Raw genomic sequence first — 20123 nt, 5'->3', positions numbered from 1 at the left:
CATTTTGAGTCAATTTTATCCATAAAACGATACAGGATAGGATAGATAATTACTTTGACTTCAATGTGGTCCATATAATGGGCTATTCCAGAAAATAAGTGCACACCCCCTATAGAGGAGTAATTTTTCAAGAAAAGAAATGTCTGGATATCCAAGTCTGCTTTCTGAAAACAACTGGAATTCCAGTTGCAAATGTCACTTGAAAAAGCCTGGAAATCCAATTAAATGAAGGGAAAATCACGGAAATGTGCAAACTGAGCTCTCAAATTGAGGATTTCTGATTTTGAACTATTTTTCTGCTGGATTTTTTTACCTTTGAACACTTTAAAAGTCTGGATTTCCAACTGTCACGACTGGACAAAAAGTCCGGAAATCCGAACTCCTCTATAGGGGGTGTGCATCTTTTTCTGGAATAGCCCAATGAAGATTTTGATTCCACAACATTATTAGATCTGTTATCAACATATCAATTATGCACTCACAGGCAACCAAACATCATGCTATGTTCAGTAGTCCACTGATATGACCTCGTGATCATTCCCCGCTTTGACCATGTCATTTTTTTGATATGCTGATTGCTGAACAAGTTTATGTTTATATGTGTAGGCCTAACCTATGATAACTTTTTAAGTCATAATTAATTCAAACATAACTTTGGCAATACTCAATCGTTTTCGTTCGTTGAAACGGCAAAACATACTTTCTTTTCCTTGCAAATCGAATTAGCAGACATCAAAAACATTTCCACCACGAGAAGTAAAAAAAATAATTCATACCAATAGAAGAAGGCTATAATCTTAGCTAATCTTTAGTGTACACAACCCCATCTCAGAATTAGGTACCAGCGCCCTATGCGCTGGCGAAAAGGTTTATATTAGTGACCGTATTTACGTATGTTATCAAATGCAACATGTCTTGGCACAATAATGAGGGCTCACTTTGGAATCTACCAGTTTATTTATCTCGAAATCCCAAGTAAAAAATATTGGATTTTGAGAAGGACTTTGCCCCGGGATTTTGTTCCTAGCAAACACCGTCAATCATACTCGCCATTTATTTGTTATCAATCCAATCTAACTACAAGTACGTCCATGCACATAGTTTAACTTTTCGCGACAACCCAAAGCGCCGCAAATTCCACAGATACTTGTGTACGCTCTACATAGTTAGTGGTAATGGCACTTGCTTTGAGTGGCTGAATTTTCAGTACAGTAGTTGTAGTCCTTGCCCCTATAGTATACATATCTTACTTGTCACCAATGTGCTATAATTTTTGAGAAAAATGCAAAAATAAGCACAAAACTGGCCAGGGGTGTAGTACACCCTTAAAGATGCATTACATCATGGCTATATAATACATTTGAGTAGGCCAGAAAACCGGCCGGCTTTCCATAGACACCCGTGTATTTTAACCGCAATTTTATCGGCAAATGGCCTACGGAAGATTCTACAACTGAGATAACGGAGCAGTAATTTAGTTGTAATATCAAAGATACACTTCTCTTGCATTGTTCATATTGCTTAATTTTCTCCCACTGTTATAGGATCAGTGGATAGCTGGAGTGAATCGCAGGTGTATTCCGTTGCAGGATCTCAAAACTAGCCGAGAAATCCACTGAGGTGGATTTTTCTCATCTGGAGTGATCATAAAACGACGCAATGTCATCGCCGCGACTATCTTCAATTCATTCATCGCAAAGTGTTGGCCGATGCAATTGCTGAAAAAAAGTCAAAGGTAGATATTCGGAAAAGTGCTTGTAATTTTAAGTAAAAGCATAATTGGTAAGTAATAACTACTTTACATAAACAACGACCCAAATCGGTCTTAACATTTTTCAGGGGGCAGTATAACAATTGAAACATTTTTGCTTGGCACATCCACATCCAGTACGTGATCGAGAGAAACCATACTTTTATTAAGGTTGAGTCCTTTGGCTCTCTTTTTGCGAATTTGGATTTCTTCCCTTATTCTTTTATTCTTCTGGCGAATGCATTTTGAGTCCTTATCGAGGATTTCGTGAGCGAGCGAGGTGGTCAGTAATGGCTGATTTGTGTTGTTCTGAAGTTGATTCTTCCCTGTTTTCTCTCGAGAACTTCCTTCCGATATAATTGTCTTTCTTATGAGTTTTGAGCCTTGTCCCAAACTGTCGTCCAGTCTCCCCTACATCATTTGCAAGGGAAATTATTCACAATGTCACTAGTCTGCTCGATGTCCTTATTGTCTTTCGGATGGACAAGCAAATATTAGCGTGTGGGTGAATCGTGAGTACTTTTACAATGGGTTTGTCAAGCAAAAACATTGGAATTATTTATCTACAGTCCTACAAATGTGTCTATTTACTATATAGTTCGATGTTTGGTATGTGTTTTGAAGGGGAAATTCTCCCGCTCAAAATACCGGCAAAGATGACCAACATTTATAATGGGCATCGTCATTTTCTTTTTGGCATGTTTTTGCCACAAGTATCCTTATTACGGCCTAATATATTAGATGATAATATTGCTAATTTTACTGTGGTGTTTCAATTAAAACTGAAAGCGACATATCTGGTGATAAGTATAAATGGATAAAATCGTCTAATTTTTGTTCTCACCGAGGTCCTGCAGAGAATGGTATGAATGCATGTGAATGCCTCTTTGCGTTGTTTTCGGGTGTAAATCGATATGGATCAAACACTTCCGGGTCATCCCAATAAAGGGGGTGGTGATGAGTAGAAAGCACAGAGAGTCCAACGCTTGTGCCTAAAAAGAAACAATTATAATAAAAATAACTAATCAAACCGAAATGCATGGGGTTTTTTTCAAGCAAAATCAATCACGTTGCAAAAAAATCCTAATAAAAGTTAACACTCGGATAGCGAATAATTTTAGAAAAACAGCGAAACCTATGAGGAATAATCAAGGTTTAAAGGATCGGATATCAACGTTTGCACAGTATTTTTGTGGGATATCAATACACATCAGACATATCGAATTGCATTCAGAATACCAGGAATGTCCTTCTGGTATCAAGTAATTTAGATTTTTTGAAATTGGCTATATAAAACACATTTGATAGCAAATTATTAAAGATTTATATTTTTTCTATTTTTTCATATTTAACAGTCCTCGATGTAAAATTTATAAGTCTACTGATATGCTAACAGATAAAAAATAACAGGGGGAACTTAAGTTTTTAATTCTTATTATAATCTTTACCAAGTAATGAAACTTTACCACAAATAATCTCAGATGGCCTTATAGTATAATTTTATGTTAGCCGAGAAGAATATAGTTTTAATTCTGGATCTTTATACTCGAAAATGAGAGTATATTTGGTATGTTATTTGATTTATTCATACCTTTTGGTAGGAAAACCCCATTTGGTAATGTGATATCCTTAATCAATGTCCTCGCAACTCCTGGTACAGGAGGATGAAACCGAAGGCTTTCCTTTATGAACATGGTCAGGAAAGGCAGCTGGTTCAAGTCATCCCTTTAGATTAGATTAATATTATAAGTTATTAAGAGACGATAGAAAGGAAAGAAAAACAAAAGAAGCAGTTTACTTGGTGTGTTTCAATCATGGGATACTTTTTCTCAATATCCCACGTTTAGAATCATTCAGTACCGTACTCTTATTGAAAAATGGGATGCTGTACCCCAGAGCTCTACATAAACAGCATTTCATATTTATAATCACGTGATACTTCATATATTGATGTACGTTTTTCGACGACAAAAATAATTATTTTTTATTTTTTACAACGTCAGTAAGAAGTTTAAGAACCCACCAGTCAAGTTCCTCTTTATTCTTGCTTGTCAGTAATTCGTTGACTTCATCTCGACATTTCTGTTGGAATTGTGGAAATCTAGCCAGATTATACAAACACCACGAGACTCCACTGGCTGTTGTATCATGACCTTCAAACAAAAATGTATCGACTTCCTCCCGGATCTCCAAGTCTTTCAATCCATTTCCATCTTCATCCTATCAAGACAAGAAATTTGCATTTTGAAAATGATGCAAATACGTGTATCAGGCAGAGGTTGATGAATGAATGTCATCGTCTGAACCATGACTAAGGATTTACTCTTCAATGTTACAATGTTAAAAATTATCTGTTTTCTCCATATAAGGATTTTTCTTCAACTTAAGATGTGATACTCTTTCTTTACAATGTCTTGTTTTACGATATTGGCTATTCTTTTGTTTCCCTGAAAAAAGCAAAACCAGTCATAGCAAGAACGTTTGAAAAATAAATATACTATCTATAACGTACCCGCGCTTGAATAAGCACATCTAAGAAATCCAAATATCTTCTCTTTTTACCAGCTTGATCTTCTTTGTCGTTCTTAGCCAAACGCGCTAATTCGTTACGTCTATTCCTGATAAATTCCTCAGCTTTTTCGTGAACCCTTCGACAATGCTTGAAGAATTGTCGCCCACTCGATGACAAGCGATAGATAAAATCAATATGATGTGGAAGAAACGTAAGTCGCTTGATAAGCAACTCAGCCATAGCATACACTGACTCTATGTATGGGTTGTTTCTGTTTAAAACAAAACAATGACAAAGACACTGTCAACACGCCGCCATATCTAATAAAGTATTATGGAGATATTTGGTAGCATGCAAATACATTAAGCAAGAGGTCCTCTTGGAGAGGATAACATAAATGAAAATGTTAACGGAGCTATTCTTATTTAAGTGAAACTACTTGATGCTTACGTGTCCGACTGGCAATTGCTTTCATAACTAAACGAACATTTTAATAACGTGTCCAGTGTCATCAGACTGACATGGTTGTAAACGTCGATACACTCGCCTTTGGTCGCCATCAATTTATTCTGAATTAACAATGACAAACAAAAACACACAATGAAATACCAGAAGTATATTTACAAAATGATGTACATACAGGCCCAATTCTATACGAGTTTGTTATTAAAATGAACGACATAACTAAAAGGGAAATTTAGACCAAAGATACAGTATATTTGACAAATAAAATTTTAGCAGTAGCAGTGTGTTATCCTACTTAATATTTTGTTGTTTTTGCAGGACTAGCACTTCTGTGGGCCTTGGAACTGGTAATTTTTGGCTAACGAACTTTGCCTACTTCTTATGCCTACATTTGCTGTTTTTGTCTCTCCTGCATACTACCTAGTCTGTATTTTACTTGTTTCCTCACATCAAGTCGGTGTACCTTGCTCTTTTTCTTTCCTGTTGTTCATATCTAAGGTATCCTCTTGTATCATTTATTGATCCTTAATATCGAGTAGAGCCAGAACTAACTATTTCCATTTCAGTCTAAACGCAGGACAACCGATCTTTTGTTCTGCTTAGTCGCACTAAAAGTCGATCGATACATGTTAAAATCAACACAATTCCGAGATACACCTTTTTGCTATGAAATTTATTTTCTCGGTCAAATATAAAGCAAATTTTTTTTTTCTTCAGTAATGTCAAATAAAAACATAGTGCTTGGATGAACATTTTTTTTAAATCCTGGTGTTAAAATTAAGCATCAAATTGTGTCTTTTAGTGTGATATTTTTGATTTTTATAGGCCTTTAGTTCGCCCGTGAGCTTTTTACAGAATTCATTTTTAGCGTCTCAAACTAATATAGTTTGCTAAAGAAAGATATTTCCCACCTCTGTAAAGCACATCGTGTGGGTCTATATATTATAGTTTTGTCAGAATTTCCGTTTTTATTTTACCCTTTTCCCCTTCATTCTACGAAAATGTCAAACTTAGTATTTTACCTCAAGAGCAACCAGCAAAAATAATCGATATTTCAATTGTTGTCAACCCAGGTCCCTTTTCCATTGAAAACCAGGATTGCCTGACCAGCGATTTGGTAGCCCAAATCCCCAATTCTGGTAAATGAGGTGGATTTTGGAAATTTGCTCCCGTGATAGCCTGCAATTTCAATTTATAGGGCTATGGATTCCATGATTATGAAAACCATTTTGTCTGTTTGTTTGTTTATTTATTTACCTAGGATGAGGTCCATGGGAAAATCCACTGTCCAAACCTAGAAAAATTCGCGTGTTATTAGAGGGGATTTTAATTTTCTGTCCCTCCTATCTCCAGGTGAATTTTGAATGACCCCCCCCCATCGCGGGTTGGCATTTTCATTACACCCTTCAGACTTGCGTTCGGGTTTGTGTAGGCCTATTTGTCATAATTTAGCGCTATAGGACCTACTTTCTAAATGTATAGCTATAGCCGTGCTATATAAATATTATAAGGTACCGGTATGTAATATTATGTAGGCCTATGGGGGTGGGGTGGGTACTCAACACATTTTAACCATGACTTACAATGCAAGGCTCATTGTTACCATAAATGATTTTTCCTTTAGGTCATTATAATAGGTTGTTATAAACTTCCGTGTTTAACCTTGTATTGTTTTGGCTGCTTCATTATGACTTTCGGTGGGTTTAAGCAATTTCAAACAAACACAAACAAAAGGCACTATACCGAAACACTAGGTAATTTCTTTGCTATATTGAAGTTCTGGCAAAACTGTATCCAGGCCGGGCACCCAGAGATATCGATCCACAATGCTAGTATTTCACGCGTGGATTTGAAATTTTTTCAGCTGGTAGTCAAAAATTATGGAATCAAAACGGAAATTCTGACAAAACTATGATATATCGCTCACGGTGATGTGCGTTAGAAAGTTGGGAAAAATCCTTCTTTAGCGAACTATATTACTTTGAAAAGCTAAAAGGTTGATCCAAAAAAAAAGGCTCATGGGCAGAGTTGAAGCCTATCAAAATCGAAAATCTTACACTAAATGACTGAATTTCACGACTAAGTTTAACACTAAGATTTGAAAAAAAAATACAGTATCAAGCATTACAGTTTTTCCTGACATTTACTGAAAAAATGAAAATTATTGCTTTTCATTTGGCCGAGAAAAAAAAAATTTACACTGAAAAGGTGTAACTCAAAATTTTGTTCATTTGAATACCAAATTCGATCGTTTGTATTGCCTTATTAAATGACTGAGTGAGCCTTGCAGAACAATAACAATCGGTTGTCCAGCGTCCTAACTGATTTGTTTTCTCAATTACATGTTACTCATTTTGGTAACAAATGGACGGTTAATTCTGCCCTCCATAAGAAAATGTAAGTGACTTTGGGGTGTATGCATGGTCACTTGCGTCTAAATAACTGTTCAAATGACTATGCATATACCCCAAAGTCACTTGCATTTATTATGGAGGGCATAATTAACATTTGTTGCCGAAATGAGTAACATGTAATTGAGAAAACAAATGGACATAGCTAGTTCTGGCTCTAAGCCCTCGATATGCTTTGTGTCCTATTCCGTTGATTTCACTATTACCCACTTTTTCTTATTTTCATAATTTCATAAATTCAAGGCAAACGTTTTTACCAGGAAAACATCGGTCGATTCAACAGATAATTTGACGTATGGTCTGAGAATTTCAAAATGAAAAGCTGGTGTCAATAAACGCCTGTGTCTTGCCCATTTCTCTCCTCCACTAATCAGCAAGCCATCACCTAACCAATGTTTCACGAAGTCATAGAATATGTTATCTTTGGTGTCTGGAAATAATTATATCACATTTAAAATATGTGGAAATTGAGTGCAACATTTTTACCAGGAAAACATTAGTCGATTCTACAGATAATTTGACGTATGGTCTGAGAATTTCAAAATGAAAAGCTGGTGTCAGTAAACGCCTGTGTCTTGTCCATTTCCCTCCGCCATTTATCAGCAAGCCATCACCTAACCAATGTTTTAGGAACTGATAGAAAATACTATCTTTTGTATCTGAAAGTAGATCAAATTTAACATTATTTTCATGCAGAAAATGTACAATTCCTAGCAAACACATAACGTTTTACTGAAAACGTTTAAATGTCGAGTTATATAAAGAGTATACAAATGTTTTAATAACATTCCAAAAAAAAATGAAAACATGATTCTAAACAGAATGTTATTTATGTTTTAACAAAATATTTAACATTTAAATGTTATTAAAACTTTTTGAATAAACATTTTTATGTTTGCTGGGTTAATACAAATATTGAATAGCAACTCTTATGATACATTCAATTTGTCAAAATATGTGTGAAGTATCGATACAAGCTAAAACATAGATGTCTGTACTCATTTACACGCATTTTAAAACACAAATCAATCAAAATACTCTATTTGCACTAAACATTTTGTAAGACAATATCAATTCCTGTTGATAACACTATCGATCTGCGAAGATATTAAATTGATCTCCAGAGCGAAATTAAAGTATCACGAAATACAGTCCTGGTAAAAAGTTAAGAATACTTTTTTTTAAACACGCTGCTGTTTTTTCGTGGGAAGACACTCCGATATTTTGACACTTACCAAGTGCTGGTAATTTTTTAATATTTTTAATATTTAGGGATATTGAAAAATAAGCGGTCTTCCTGCTTTGACATTTGCTAAGAGGAGGTCCTTTTGGTGACATGTTGTAAAAAAATAAAGACGTCTTATCAGACAAACTGGGTACTAGAATGACAAAATTGAAAAACAACGAGGTTTGACACTTATTTCATGAAAAAGTACAAAAACAGTTTTAGCAGTTTTTTAGAAAACATCCAGGGTACTTTCTTGTAGAACTCATCCATACAAACTATAGTATGTAAAATATACTCCTTTCTTCTCCAGAATAATTCTACATGTTTTGGGGATATTTTTGGGGAGAGTAATACATGCGTTCATCGAGGTCGTGGCAAAAAGGGGAAGATATCCCAAACTTTTGTCCATGACTGTACTTCTATCGGTTATACTGAAAATTGAAGATTGTAAAAGAAGTACTTAAAGTGTTATATGAACAAATGGCTTTTATCGTTTCTTTCAAAATTTGTAAAGAACATAAAATAAAAACTTGTCAATTGCGTGAATAGGCAAAATGTCAAAATGTAAAGAACTGTTAACACCACAGCTAAGACTGAAGTTTTTAGTCAAACGATTTTATTTAAAAACATGGTCTACATTTTCCTTAGAGGTACATTATTGTACTAAGGCACTTCTTTTTTCAATTTGAAAAATTTAAATTTGTGTTCTGTCGGGAGATAAAACAATGTTTAAATAGTTGCTTATAGATTCTAGGTGTGACATTAAAAGTGTTTGAAATGTAATAGCAACGTCTAAAGCACTATTTTATTAATGTTTGTCTTTAATCATGTTAAAGGCAAAGTTTAAAGCACTATTTTATTAATGCTTGTCTTGATTGCATTATAACCATGATAACGTTTCACCTATATCTACTAGCTTTGTTTTGATCAAGCTCTTATCTAATATCTAAGCAAAGTTTATTAACCTGCATTAGCAAGCACCAATCTGATGTACTCTGGATTCAGCATGGTCATTATGCACACAAACGGGCCTATCCAGAATTGTCTTGTATTCGTGCATACCGTCGATTGTTTAATCAAGGCATCTATTCTGTCTTTCTCATCCTTTGGAATCTGAAATGATATTCGGTACACAAATCTATAAAATAAGTAACAATATTGTATGGTGCACAAAAGTGTTTAGTATATTTTAACCCGACTGTGTACTCCAGACGTTTCTTTCGCGAAATTGAGCTTTATTGATATGTATGTTTTTACAAGGAAAGAAAATCCAGATTTGTAAACTCCAACTGGACTAACGGAATGCCCGCCCACATGTTAGTATAAGTATAGGTCTATAAAGGGTTTTTTCACAATTATCAGTGGACTTCGGGTATATATATAAATGCGCATTTATAAATGCGCACGTGACATCTACAAGTCGCCATACCGTGTTCAACGATGTAAGGTACTTGGATGTGCACAAATTCCACACTCAAAAGTATAGGCGAAAATGACAAGTTACAAGGAAAATTGGTTTTGCAAAATAGTGGCATTGATTGCAAAGGGCAAAATAATTTGACCCGAAACATAAACTCTTTATTTGGATTTTCCATCACGGAAAAAAAAAAAAAATTATGACGGAAAAGCTAGATATAGCTGATTTAAAAAGTTATATTTCATTATTTCCGTGCTAAATGGGCGTGGCAATATTGGCCATATTGATGACGAAATGTGATTCTTACTGGCATTAATGTCAGAACTGGGTAGCTGCCGATGATGTTATTTGATAATGTTTGCACGTAGGGAACTTAGGGGGCTGTCATTTTCTTCGGAAGGAAGGGGTCATGGATTTATTTATTTGGGAGTCAAGATAAGTATCCCCCCCCGTAGCGCCGCCAATGAACATAACTCTGACCCTAATTTTAACTCTAATTATAACGTAAATTGAGGAAACTATAACTTTAGCCCTTTTCAGTATAATGACCCTCTCAATAGGCTAGATGTCCCCGCCCGACCTCCTCAATTCTAATTTACTCATTCGCTCGCAAATGGACAAAAAACAAATTTAAAATGTGTTTTAAGCACCTTTTTGTGTCCCCCATGCTAAATCGGTAATCTGTACACCCTTTGTCACCCTTTGACGTACAATTTAGAGTATAAACACGTAGATGACTGTACATGATCTAATCATCCCGGCTGGAAGATGTTGAGGAAGACTCGTATACTATCGTATACTATACATCACGCTCATACGTTAAATGACAATATGACGTACAATCACGTATGTGATGCATGGTTCGAGGTTTATTCAGCTAGTAAGTTAGATCTCGTCATACACATTATTGTCATGGTATATTGTAATTGTATACGTCAATTTTGTTCAGTTTACACGGAAGGGGAAAGTTAGCAAAAAAACAATTAATTTATGAGTGTAAAAGGGGGAGGGGTGGTTTTGGGGGAAGGGGGGGGAACAAATAATATTTATAAAATTATAAGTAAGGCGAGAAAGAGAGAAACCCTGTTCTATGGGCGAACGGACCTTTCAAGTAGGGTCGGTCGGTCGGTTGGTAAATAAATCTGTAAATAAATTTCAATTTGAGAAAATACAAAAAAAAATTGTCCTGAAATTTCCGAAATTTGGGGTCGGCATTCATTTGTACAGGAAAAATTTGTTTCCTAATTTGTTCAAAATAGAACAGGGTTTTCGTTTTTCGTCGCATAAATAAATAAATATAGCATCGAACCTCCAGCCAATGTTCCTTGCCAGTACTAGCCACGAAACAAGGTCACAACTGTAGCCACTCCTTCAATGGTCGCCATTTCAGTGATTGACAGTGATGTAATGCAAATATGGCGCTGGCCATCTGGTCACGTGCGCATTTATAAAAGCGCATTTATATATACAACCGAAGTCTACTGATTATGTCCATTTAATTTTGTTTTAAGAAGGGATCGGCATAGAAATAGCGGCGTACTCAAAGAGGGGTTGGGAGGGGCAGATTCACCCCTTTTAGAAGTCTTGAGAGGGGATGAGGGAAGAAGAAGGGAGAAGGGGATATGGAGAATGAGAGGGGCCTATAGGAAGAGAGAAAGAGGAAAAATGAAGGGAAAGAAATAATGAGAAGTTAATAAAATAATAGAAAGATAAGGACATATTATTGGAATGACAGGGAGAGTGAGAGAGGACAAAAAGAAAGAAGAGAGAGAAGGAGAGCTAGGGAGTGATAAAGTTAGTGTAGGCCTAGGAAAGAATACATACAGAGAACGAAAAGAAAGGAAAATAAATCTAATAATAACTATTATAGAAACTAAACACAGCAGCACTAAGCAGCCATTCGATGACATCAATGCCGTAATGCGTTACATAATTAAAACGCCCAGTCAGACGTATTTCACACCTGCCAAGCACAAGTCACCCAATTTTGAAAACTGGACGTTGAATGTACACACTCTCATGAATATTGATTGGCAACATTTTCAAATATGTCAGCGTTCTAATCAGACACAATAGAACAATGAACGCTGCAGCCCGCTGTTCAATACAATGTTAATAGCAGTATACAAAACGTGCTCTGGATTAATAGACTGCTTGCTGTTGTGCGGCGGGGTCGAGAATGTGTGTAATTTAAATGCAGTTCGCTTCCATAAAAAAAAGTTGAAATGTTTGAGTCCTGGACAGTTAATTGCACTACAATTGAGCGTAACCTATAATATTTTTGTTAATGTCGCCCATTTCTTTCTTTTGAAGCTGACTTTTGGTCAACTGAGTGTGTCAGTTGCGCCCCACACTTCTGGCTACGAGTCTGATAGCAATGGCATCTAATTTAAACAAACTGTGTTTTAAATAATTGTATGCTTTACTTTGATAATAAGTGCAAGTTTACGACATTGTGCTACTACTAAAAAGAGGAATGAAAATATCCCAAAACAATATCGGACAAGCAATCCGAAACCTACTTATTTATTACAGACGATATACGTTTGTAAAATAGATACGGGACCCCTATCTACTTTATTATTTCACACGTACATACCTCTTTCAGATTTCCATACAGGAAATGTGGTTCCTTCTCCCAGCCAAAGTATTCAATTCCTTTGCTAATTTCCTGTAACTTCCATCTTCTCTGAAAGTTTGAGAGTAAAACAGAGCAAAGTTTGACCGTGGCAATTATAAAGAAGATTAATGCTACTCCCGCCAGATTTTGTACGTCTAGTATAGCCATGTTTGGTTGACTCATTGACTGTAATAACAATATATCGTGGGAAATAAACATTGAACATATCCCTGTTTGAACCAACAAAGCTAGTCCGCGTGACTCTACCAGCCAGTACGGGGTTCAGAGTCCTTTGCAAAGTTCACGAAGCGACAAGCCCGGGACACACACGTGAAAAAGCACGATCTTTTTAAATTTAGATCTGTTTTGTTTTTATTAAACTTGATTGTTTGGCATATTTGTAATGTTTAGTGCTTACATATGACAATAAGGGCAATTTTGAATTAAGGGTAGACTTTTTTTTCGATTTTGTTATTCTAAAGTAATATATATAACACTTTGATGTTTTGCAAAAGTACATTCTTTAAATCATATACTTTGAAAACTTTAATTTATTGTTGTTAATGAGTTATGTACGTTTTACCGACGTTTGCTTTTATATTTTGTTGGCTGTTCCTGAAGAAGAGCAGTTTATCTGCGCGAAACGTCGGTTGTGTTTTGTCTGTTTGGTTTTGTTTGTCTGCTCAAGTGTACTTTTGTACTGTTTTGCTGACACTTCTGTGGGCTCTAAAATTGGTAATTTTTGGCCATCGAACTGTGCCTGTTTTTGTGCCTACATTGGTTGTTTAGCTTACCGAATCTGTTTATGTGTACAGTGATTTTCATCACTTGTTCTAGTGTACTTTTCATTCCCATTGATCCTTGTTGTTTTGCAGTTTTGTTTTGTTTTTGTTGTTGTTTTGACTGGTCATTTTTGGCTATCGAACTTTACCTATTTTTAATGCCTACATTTGCTGTTTTTGCCCCCCCCCCTGCGTATTGTCTAGTCTATATTTTACTCGTTCCCCACGTTGGTGTACCTTGCTCTTTTTCTTTCCATTACTTTATATGCTTCACTGCACCTTAGTTATTTCCAAAGGCCAAACGGCTGTGTGCCACGTTGTACATATCTCTGTCTGTAGCCACACCAGGCTGAGTCAGCCGGTTAAGTAGCTAGACCGTGGCCAAAACTGAAATCCATGCCTTACTCATTGCCCAAATTAGCGTTACCCATCCGGCACCACTATTAGGAGCCTATATAACCGCTCTGCGGACTTTGCCAGACGATACCTCCAACCTTACCCAAACCATGGAATAATTGATCGGAAGAGGCACTTCCTAATTAGCATGAGGCCGCACTGTTATTTAAATAGCGTATTGTTATTTAAATTTGGCCTCAGCTCGTATAGCTGGCGCTAGTCATGGCATGCAGACGGATCCTCAGACGATGGTGGACTACATTATTCAATGTGGCAACAGCCAAAAGCGTAAACAAAACAGACAATATGACGGCAACACTGCCTGCACGATGGACGCAATTATTTTTTCCCGGAGCCAAGATCCGTTCTTAGCTCTATTGGCCGGGTGGCCCCATTACAGAAAAAAAATGCACAAAATATATTTCCCAGTGCAATATATACATTTTCACATGAAAATAAATAATTTTAAATTCAAAGAAAAAAGAAGAAGAAAAATTTTTAATCATCGCCGGGGCTGGGAATCGATCTCGGGACCCTTTGCGTGGGCGGCGAGATCCGCAACCACTACACCACGTAAACTCGTTGATACACGTAGGGGAAATTTTCAGTATATATCGTAACATATCGTGCGTTATTCATACAAAAAAAAACAGTACTTACAATGAGGTTCACTGGCGAACCTCAACGGATTTAGACTGATAAAATAGTGCTTAATAACATACGTACAGTTTTGGAATAATTTGAGACATTTTTGTGTTTACGTGTAAAACCAATGACAACGTCAAAATTGAGCCAATCTTGGCCGGCCCCCCCTGCGGATCCTGTTCGAACCAGTGGAAGCGTACAGGCATGTTAAATTGATGCATAAATCACCGTTCTGTATATAGGTATAAGCTGGTATATTTTGTACACGATTTCTTTATACAACAATGGGGGTGATATTAAATGTATCAAGTTTATAAAATGTGACATTTACGTGCCTTTTTATTGTCTGTAGTGCAGAGCTCCGCCGACTGAAGCTATAGATGGTGCCAGCGTGGCCGTCCCTGGCTGCATGTAGAATTCAATTCCAATAAATATTGAATTATATCAGATTCATTTCAAGCAAACACCATTGGTCTGCATTTAAAAGAAATGTTAATTCCCAAAGATATATAATCGAGTATCACAGTCCGTCATTTCAAATATATAGTTTTGGTTTCTCTTTTGTTCAGAAACCAAAAATCAAGGGATTAAAAAGTAGAGCTGATCTGGTCTGCAATCATAACACTATTATGCTGGGAGGACACAATATAGGGTATATAACCAGAAGTATACAATAGCCTATTGTGCTAACATAATTATTATCATTGATATCGGAAATCTATCCCGCGGACGACAGTTGATGCTCTCTCTAAAACTAAATATTTGAAATGAGGCAATTGCCTCATTTCAAATATTGAGTTTTAGTTTTGGTTTTGGTTTTGGTCACGTGGTTTTCTATTGTCCTGCCTAACCACTTGAATCACAAGATATCGAACTCATTGTTTCTACCTTTTGTTTAAAACTAAACATTTGTGACAGGTAGTTTCGGTTTTGGTTTCAGTTTCTTATAAGTGGTGTGACGAATAAAATTACAGGATTTTCGAGTTACCTGATCTAAGTATACAAAAGAAATGTTTAAATTTCGCAGTGCAATATTCACGAGCAGAGAAGTCGAACAAAGCAGTCTACATTTGAAAGCATTGATTTAGTTTGAAAGCATTGACTTGAGACTACGAAATAGCCTAAGCTGATTTCACTGTGAAAATATATAGACCATCGAAATATTTGCATTCGACATTACAAAAGGGGCCACTATTGTAATTGTATAGGTGCTATAAACAAAATCGATTCATGTCCTTAATCCCATGTACCAGAATCGATGGAAGGCCATTATATGACCTCTAATAACCTAATGACTTTTACTGAAGCAATTTTTACTGCAAAAGTAGAAGATAGAGGGAGAAGAGATTGTGTGTGTGTGGGGGGGTTGGAGGGCAAGGGGATATGGGCCGGGAGAGAGAGAAACATATGAGAGAGAGCATTGGAAGTGAAAGAGAAGGGGGAGGAGAGCTTGAGATGAAGATATCGAATGTAGGGGAGGAGGAGGGGGAAAGGGGTAAGTTAGGGAAGATGTGGTTATATAGGGAGGGGAGCCCCCTCTTAAAGAGGTATGGGTTGTGCTTCCGGGGATAATAAACTAATTCATAATCAAATCATCTCCATGCATCGTTTATGTTTCATACAAACAAACAAATCTCCCACCCCATCCTTCAATATACGCGCATGTATATGATTTCTAGGCCTAGAACTCGTGAGTGTAATATGCCACCTACCGTCGACAGAGAGCATCAACTGTCGTCCGCGGGATAGATTTCCGATATCAATCATGATAATAATTATGTTAGCACAATAGGCTATTGTATACTTCTGGTTATATACCCTATACTGTGTCCTCCCAGCATAATAGTGTTATGATTGCAGATCAGATCAGCTCTACTTTTTAATCCCTTGATTTTTGGTTTCTGAACAAAAGAGAAACCAAAACTATATATATTTGAAATGAGGGACTGTCATTATATATTCCCTCATTTCAAATATATAGTTTTGGTTTCTCTATTGTTCAGAAACCAAAAATCAAGGGATTAAAATGTGGAGATGAACTGGTATGCAATCATAACACTATTGTGTTATGATTTGCCAATGTTAACCCCAAAAGTGCAAATTTTCGCGCGCTTCGCGCGCTCTTTTATTCTACCTTTACACCATATTTCATCAGTTTAGCTTCGCGCGCAATTGTACCGTCCCCAAAAGGTGCTGGATTGACTATACTTGAAACATTTTTTTTCCAACTCCACCCCCCAATGTCAAAAAGAAATCTACGCCACTGCTGCACAGCGTCCTTGTCCCATCGACAGCCTCATCCCCCCATTTTGATTCGTCAAAACTGAGAGTTTGGTATCAGAAGAAACCTCATATTGTTCTCATTACCCGAGTGACATTTTTCGCCCAATGTATTTTTCATTTAAATGGGGTGAACAAAAAACATAGTGATTTCGGGTAACCGCAACAGGTGTATGTTATATTCTATGGGGAATTGTTATACACCATGTACACGCTATGATTGCTTCACACTGCTGGAGCAATACAGCTTAAAAATTGGAAACATATTGTTTTAATGGCCGGCCTCAATCTGAAGTTGAAAACAGAACATGAAAAATCGGACCACGCCTCTATAAACTCAGGACATGTGTATTAAAAGTCGATGAAAGGAAAGCCATGTGCAAGACTGCAGCTAAATGTTTACCTTTTCTTCTGTCGAGTGGGTTGTTGGTCACACTCAACCCCATTTCTCTACCATGTTTCATTCAGCACTATGATGTTCAGTGCATTACTACATGCCACTTATATGCTTAATTTAGATAAACATGAATGAACTCGCTATGCGATAACCTCATGTGAGGATCATGTCATTTTTTTCCTTTCTCTGCACTTATTCTTTCGTATGCCTACACTTTAGCAGTCCCTCATTTCAAATATATAGTTTTGGTTTCTCTATTGTTCAGAAACCAAAAATCAAGGGATTAAAATGTGGAGATGAACTGGTATGCAATCATAACACTATTGTGCTGGGAGGACACAAGAGGGTATATATAATCAAAAGTATAATGGCCTATAACCATACGTATATAATAGCCTATTTAATTGTGCTAACATTTTCATTATCGATATCTATCAACGCGGGCGACTTTTGCCGTAGGTGGCACACTTCCATGACACCATAAAATTACACCCGAGTTCCGAGATTCGTTTGATAATAAGTTATGCATAGACATCGTTGAGACATACAGGATGGATATATACGAGACCTAGGCCTACATGTAGAAATCATGTGCATATATTGAGGGTTGGGGGAGGGGGTGTTTTGTTTATTTGTCTGAAATATAAACGATGCATGATGATGTAGATGATTTGATTATGAATTAGATTATTCCCCGGAAAGCACAACCCATACCTCTTACCTATGTTCCTCCGCCACCTATAACCTCCTCCCTCCCCCTCCCCACACTCGATATCGACTCTTCCCTATTATTCCACTTCACTCTTGAGCCCCCCTCTCCCCCTCCTTCCCTTCCCACTTCCAATGCTCTCTCCCCTCTGTTTCTCTTTCTCCCTTACCCTTACCCCCTCCCCCTCACACACACACACATACCCTCTTTCCCTGGCGATCTCTTCTATCTCTCTCTCTCTATTCTCCAATAAATAAATTGAATAAAAGCTAGTTTAAACCAGCTTTCTATGATATTGATCTTCCGTCATGCGACATGCACATAAATAGAGTTGTGCATAATAGTGTTTATATCAATGAAGTCATAATCTGTCAAGTGGCTATTGTAATGTCTGTGGAAATATTTCGATGGTCTATATATTTTCACAGTGAAATCAGCTTAGGCTAATTCGTAGTCTCAAGTCAATGCTTTCAAACTAAATCAATGCTTTCAAATGTAGACTGCTTTGTTCGACTTCTCTGCTCGTGAATATTGCACTGCGAAATTTAAACATTTCTTTTGTATACTTAGAGTAGGTAACTTCAAATCAAATAATTTTACGATCCACACCACTTATAAGAAACTGAAACCAAAACCGAAACTGACTGACACAAATGTTCGGTTTTAAAGTAGAAACAATGAGTTCGATATCTTATGATTCAAGTGGTTAGGCAGGACAATAGGAAACCACGTGACCAAAACCACTGACCAAAACTAAAACTATATATTTGAAATGAGGCATTGGCGTAGAATTCTTTTTGACATGGGGTGGGGTATTTTTTGTAGGTCTACCCGGTTATAGTGAATCCAGTACCTGTACCTTATGGTACAAATGCGCGCGAAAAATTTTACCATAGGCCCATTGAAACTAAAGAAATATGGGACAAAAGTGGAATAAATTCGCGCACAGCACTAAAGAAATGGCATTTTGACATGGGGGGGATTGTATGGACCACCCCTGGCAAAATATCGCCTATGCACTTTACGGATCTGTCACTCCATGATTGTCCTTCTCTCTCTCTCTCTCACTCTCTCTCTCTCTCTTTCTCTCTCTCTCTCTCTCTCTCTCAGTAATTGTACTCCAACGATGAAGTGTGATTTTGTGTGCTGGCGCGGCGAACACTCAGTTGAGTCACACCCTTGGGTTGAATAAGGACAATAGGTACCTCTCACCTAATAGGGCGCTTTCACATGACATTCTTTTGATCACTTATTGACCGTAGCCTGCCTGTTAAAGCGTTAATACGCTGTCAGGTTAGTTACCGATTTAATGGCGGAACTCTTTTGTCCTGAACAAAAGGTACCTCTCGATGAATACGCTGGCGAAGTTACGTAATAATCGGATTAACTACCATAGCAATAGGTGAAAACAATTTTTGAATATACCGCGCTGCACTGATACTTTCACGCGGTACCTCTGCATTGAACCATATCATGTTGATCACTTGCACCTGTAAGATTAGTATCTTTGAAAAGACCAGTATTGTGTTCAATCTCTGATTGCAGACATACACAGGTGATTTGTTCAATCTGCTTGTAGTGCAGCGCGATATGTTCAAAATTGTTTTCACCTATTGCTATGGTAGTTAATCGGATTTATTACGTAACTTCGCCAGCGTAGGCCTATAGCTTGGCGGAACTTCTAATCGGCACAAAGTTACAATGCGTTACACAATCTATTGCGCCTCCACGAATATGATAGCTCCGTGTGCTTACCACTATTTTCCGCCTCACAAGTTTCTTTATTTTCTGTATAATTCAAGTGATTTGTATTAGAAAAATCCAACAATAGCCTCAGAAAGGTCAACTGTGGTCAAGCATGAAAATAGGTAATGTATACATACTGAGTCTTCAAGGGCGCAGTACACCAAATCACTATACTATCATAGTGATTTGGTGTACTGCGCCCATACGTAAAAAAGGTGCATGTGAGTTACAGTTATTTCAAACAAAAGTATATGGCTATGGTAAAATGTGTATTAAGTGTTCAGAAATACTTTGGTGTGGTGGGGGGCTGGAGTCAAAACTTTTTTAACCCCTTCCAGAGAAAATGAAACATTTTGACCCCCTTTCCAAGAGGTTAAAAACAACTTACTCCATTTATGCAGTAACGAACTCAATCACAATTTTAACAATTATTCATGTTTGTTTATACATTAATTTACCTATATAGGCCTCTTTCCTTGGCAAATGTAAAGAATGCAAATAGAGCTACAATGTAAACTGGTACTCTAAACATGGCGTTCAGTGAATGCACTTGAACATGAATGTATGGGCCTGCACAATCTCAAGAACAAAAGATCATGAGGAAAGCAGTTTATTCATTTGAGCATCTTTTATTCATTCCAACGTTTTGAAAATACATCGTTCATTCTTATATTAACTAAATAAGTAAAAGTAACACAAAAAATGGAAATTGAGAGCAAAGCTGAGCATCACCTGGGCACATTAATCAACATTTTGAATGCTTAA

The 20123-nt window shown here is 36.8% G+C and overlaps 1 protein-coding gene across 2 annotated transcripts; it reads right to left on the bottom strand.

Annotated features, from left to right (window-relative positions):
* Positions 1–868: 868 nt before the first annotated feature.
* On the bottom strand, positions 869–12628 carry LOC140152787 (cytochrome P450 4F4-like). Of its 2 annotated transcripts, none has more exons than XM_072175280.1 (9): positions 12383–12628; positions 9332–9479; positions 7625–7797; positions 4713–4831; positions 4263–4533; positions 3774–3970; positions 3342–3475; positions 2595–2742; positions 869–1718 (listed from the first exon to the last, which is right to left on the bottom strand). In XM_072175280.1, exons 1-9 carry the CDS (start codon positions 12620–12622, stop codon positions 1547–1549), a joined length of 1602 nt encoding a protein of 533 aa, XP_072031381.1. In that variant the 5' UTR covers positions 12623–12628; the 3' UTR covers positions 869–1546. The 2 variants fall into 2 exon arrangements, with proteins under 2 accessions (XP_072031381.1, XP_072031382.1); XM_072175281.1 differs by lacking the exon at positions 7625–7797 and adding an exon at positions 7396–7568.
* Between the last annotated feature and the right edge of the window lie 7495 nt (positions 12629–20123).

The sequence above is a fragment of the Amphiura filiformis genome, chromosome 5 (assembly GCF_039555335.1).
Source record: "Amphiura filiformis chromosome 5, Afil_fr2py, whole genome shotgun sequence".
NCBI lineage: Eukaryota > Metazoa > Echinodermata > Ophiuroidea > Amphilepidida > Amphiuridae > Amphiura > Amphiura filiformis.
The sequence above is the reverse complement of the archived record's forward strand: the minus strand, read 5'-3'. Positions and strand labels throughout refer to the sequence as shown.

Excerpts from the sequence above, each read along its gene's own strand:
- LOC140152787 (XM_072175280.1), bottom strand. The coding sequence starts at position 12,622 with ATGTTTATTTCCCACGATATATTGTTATTACAGTCAATGAGTCAACCA. Across the intron at positions 4,832-7,624 it reads AATCGACTAATGTTTTCCTG|AATAAATTGATGGCGACCAA; the intron begins GTAAAAATGTTG and ends TTGTTAATTCAG. Across the intron at positions 4,534-4,712 it reads AGCAATTGCCAGTCGGACAC|AAACAACCCATACATAGAGT; the intron begins GTAAGCATCAAG and ends TGTTTTAAACAG.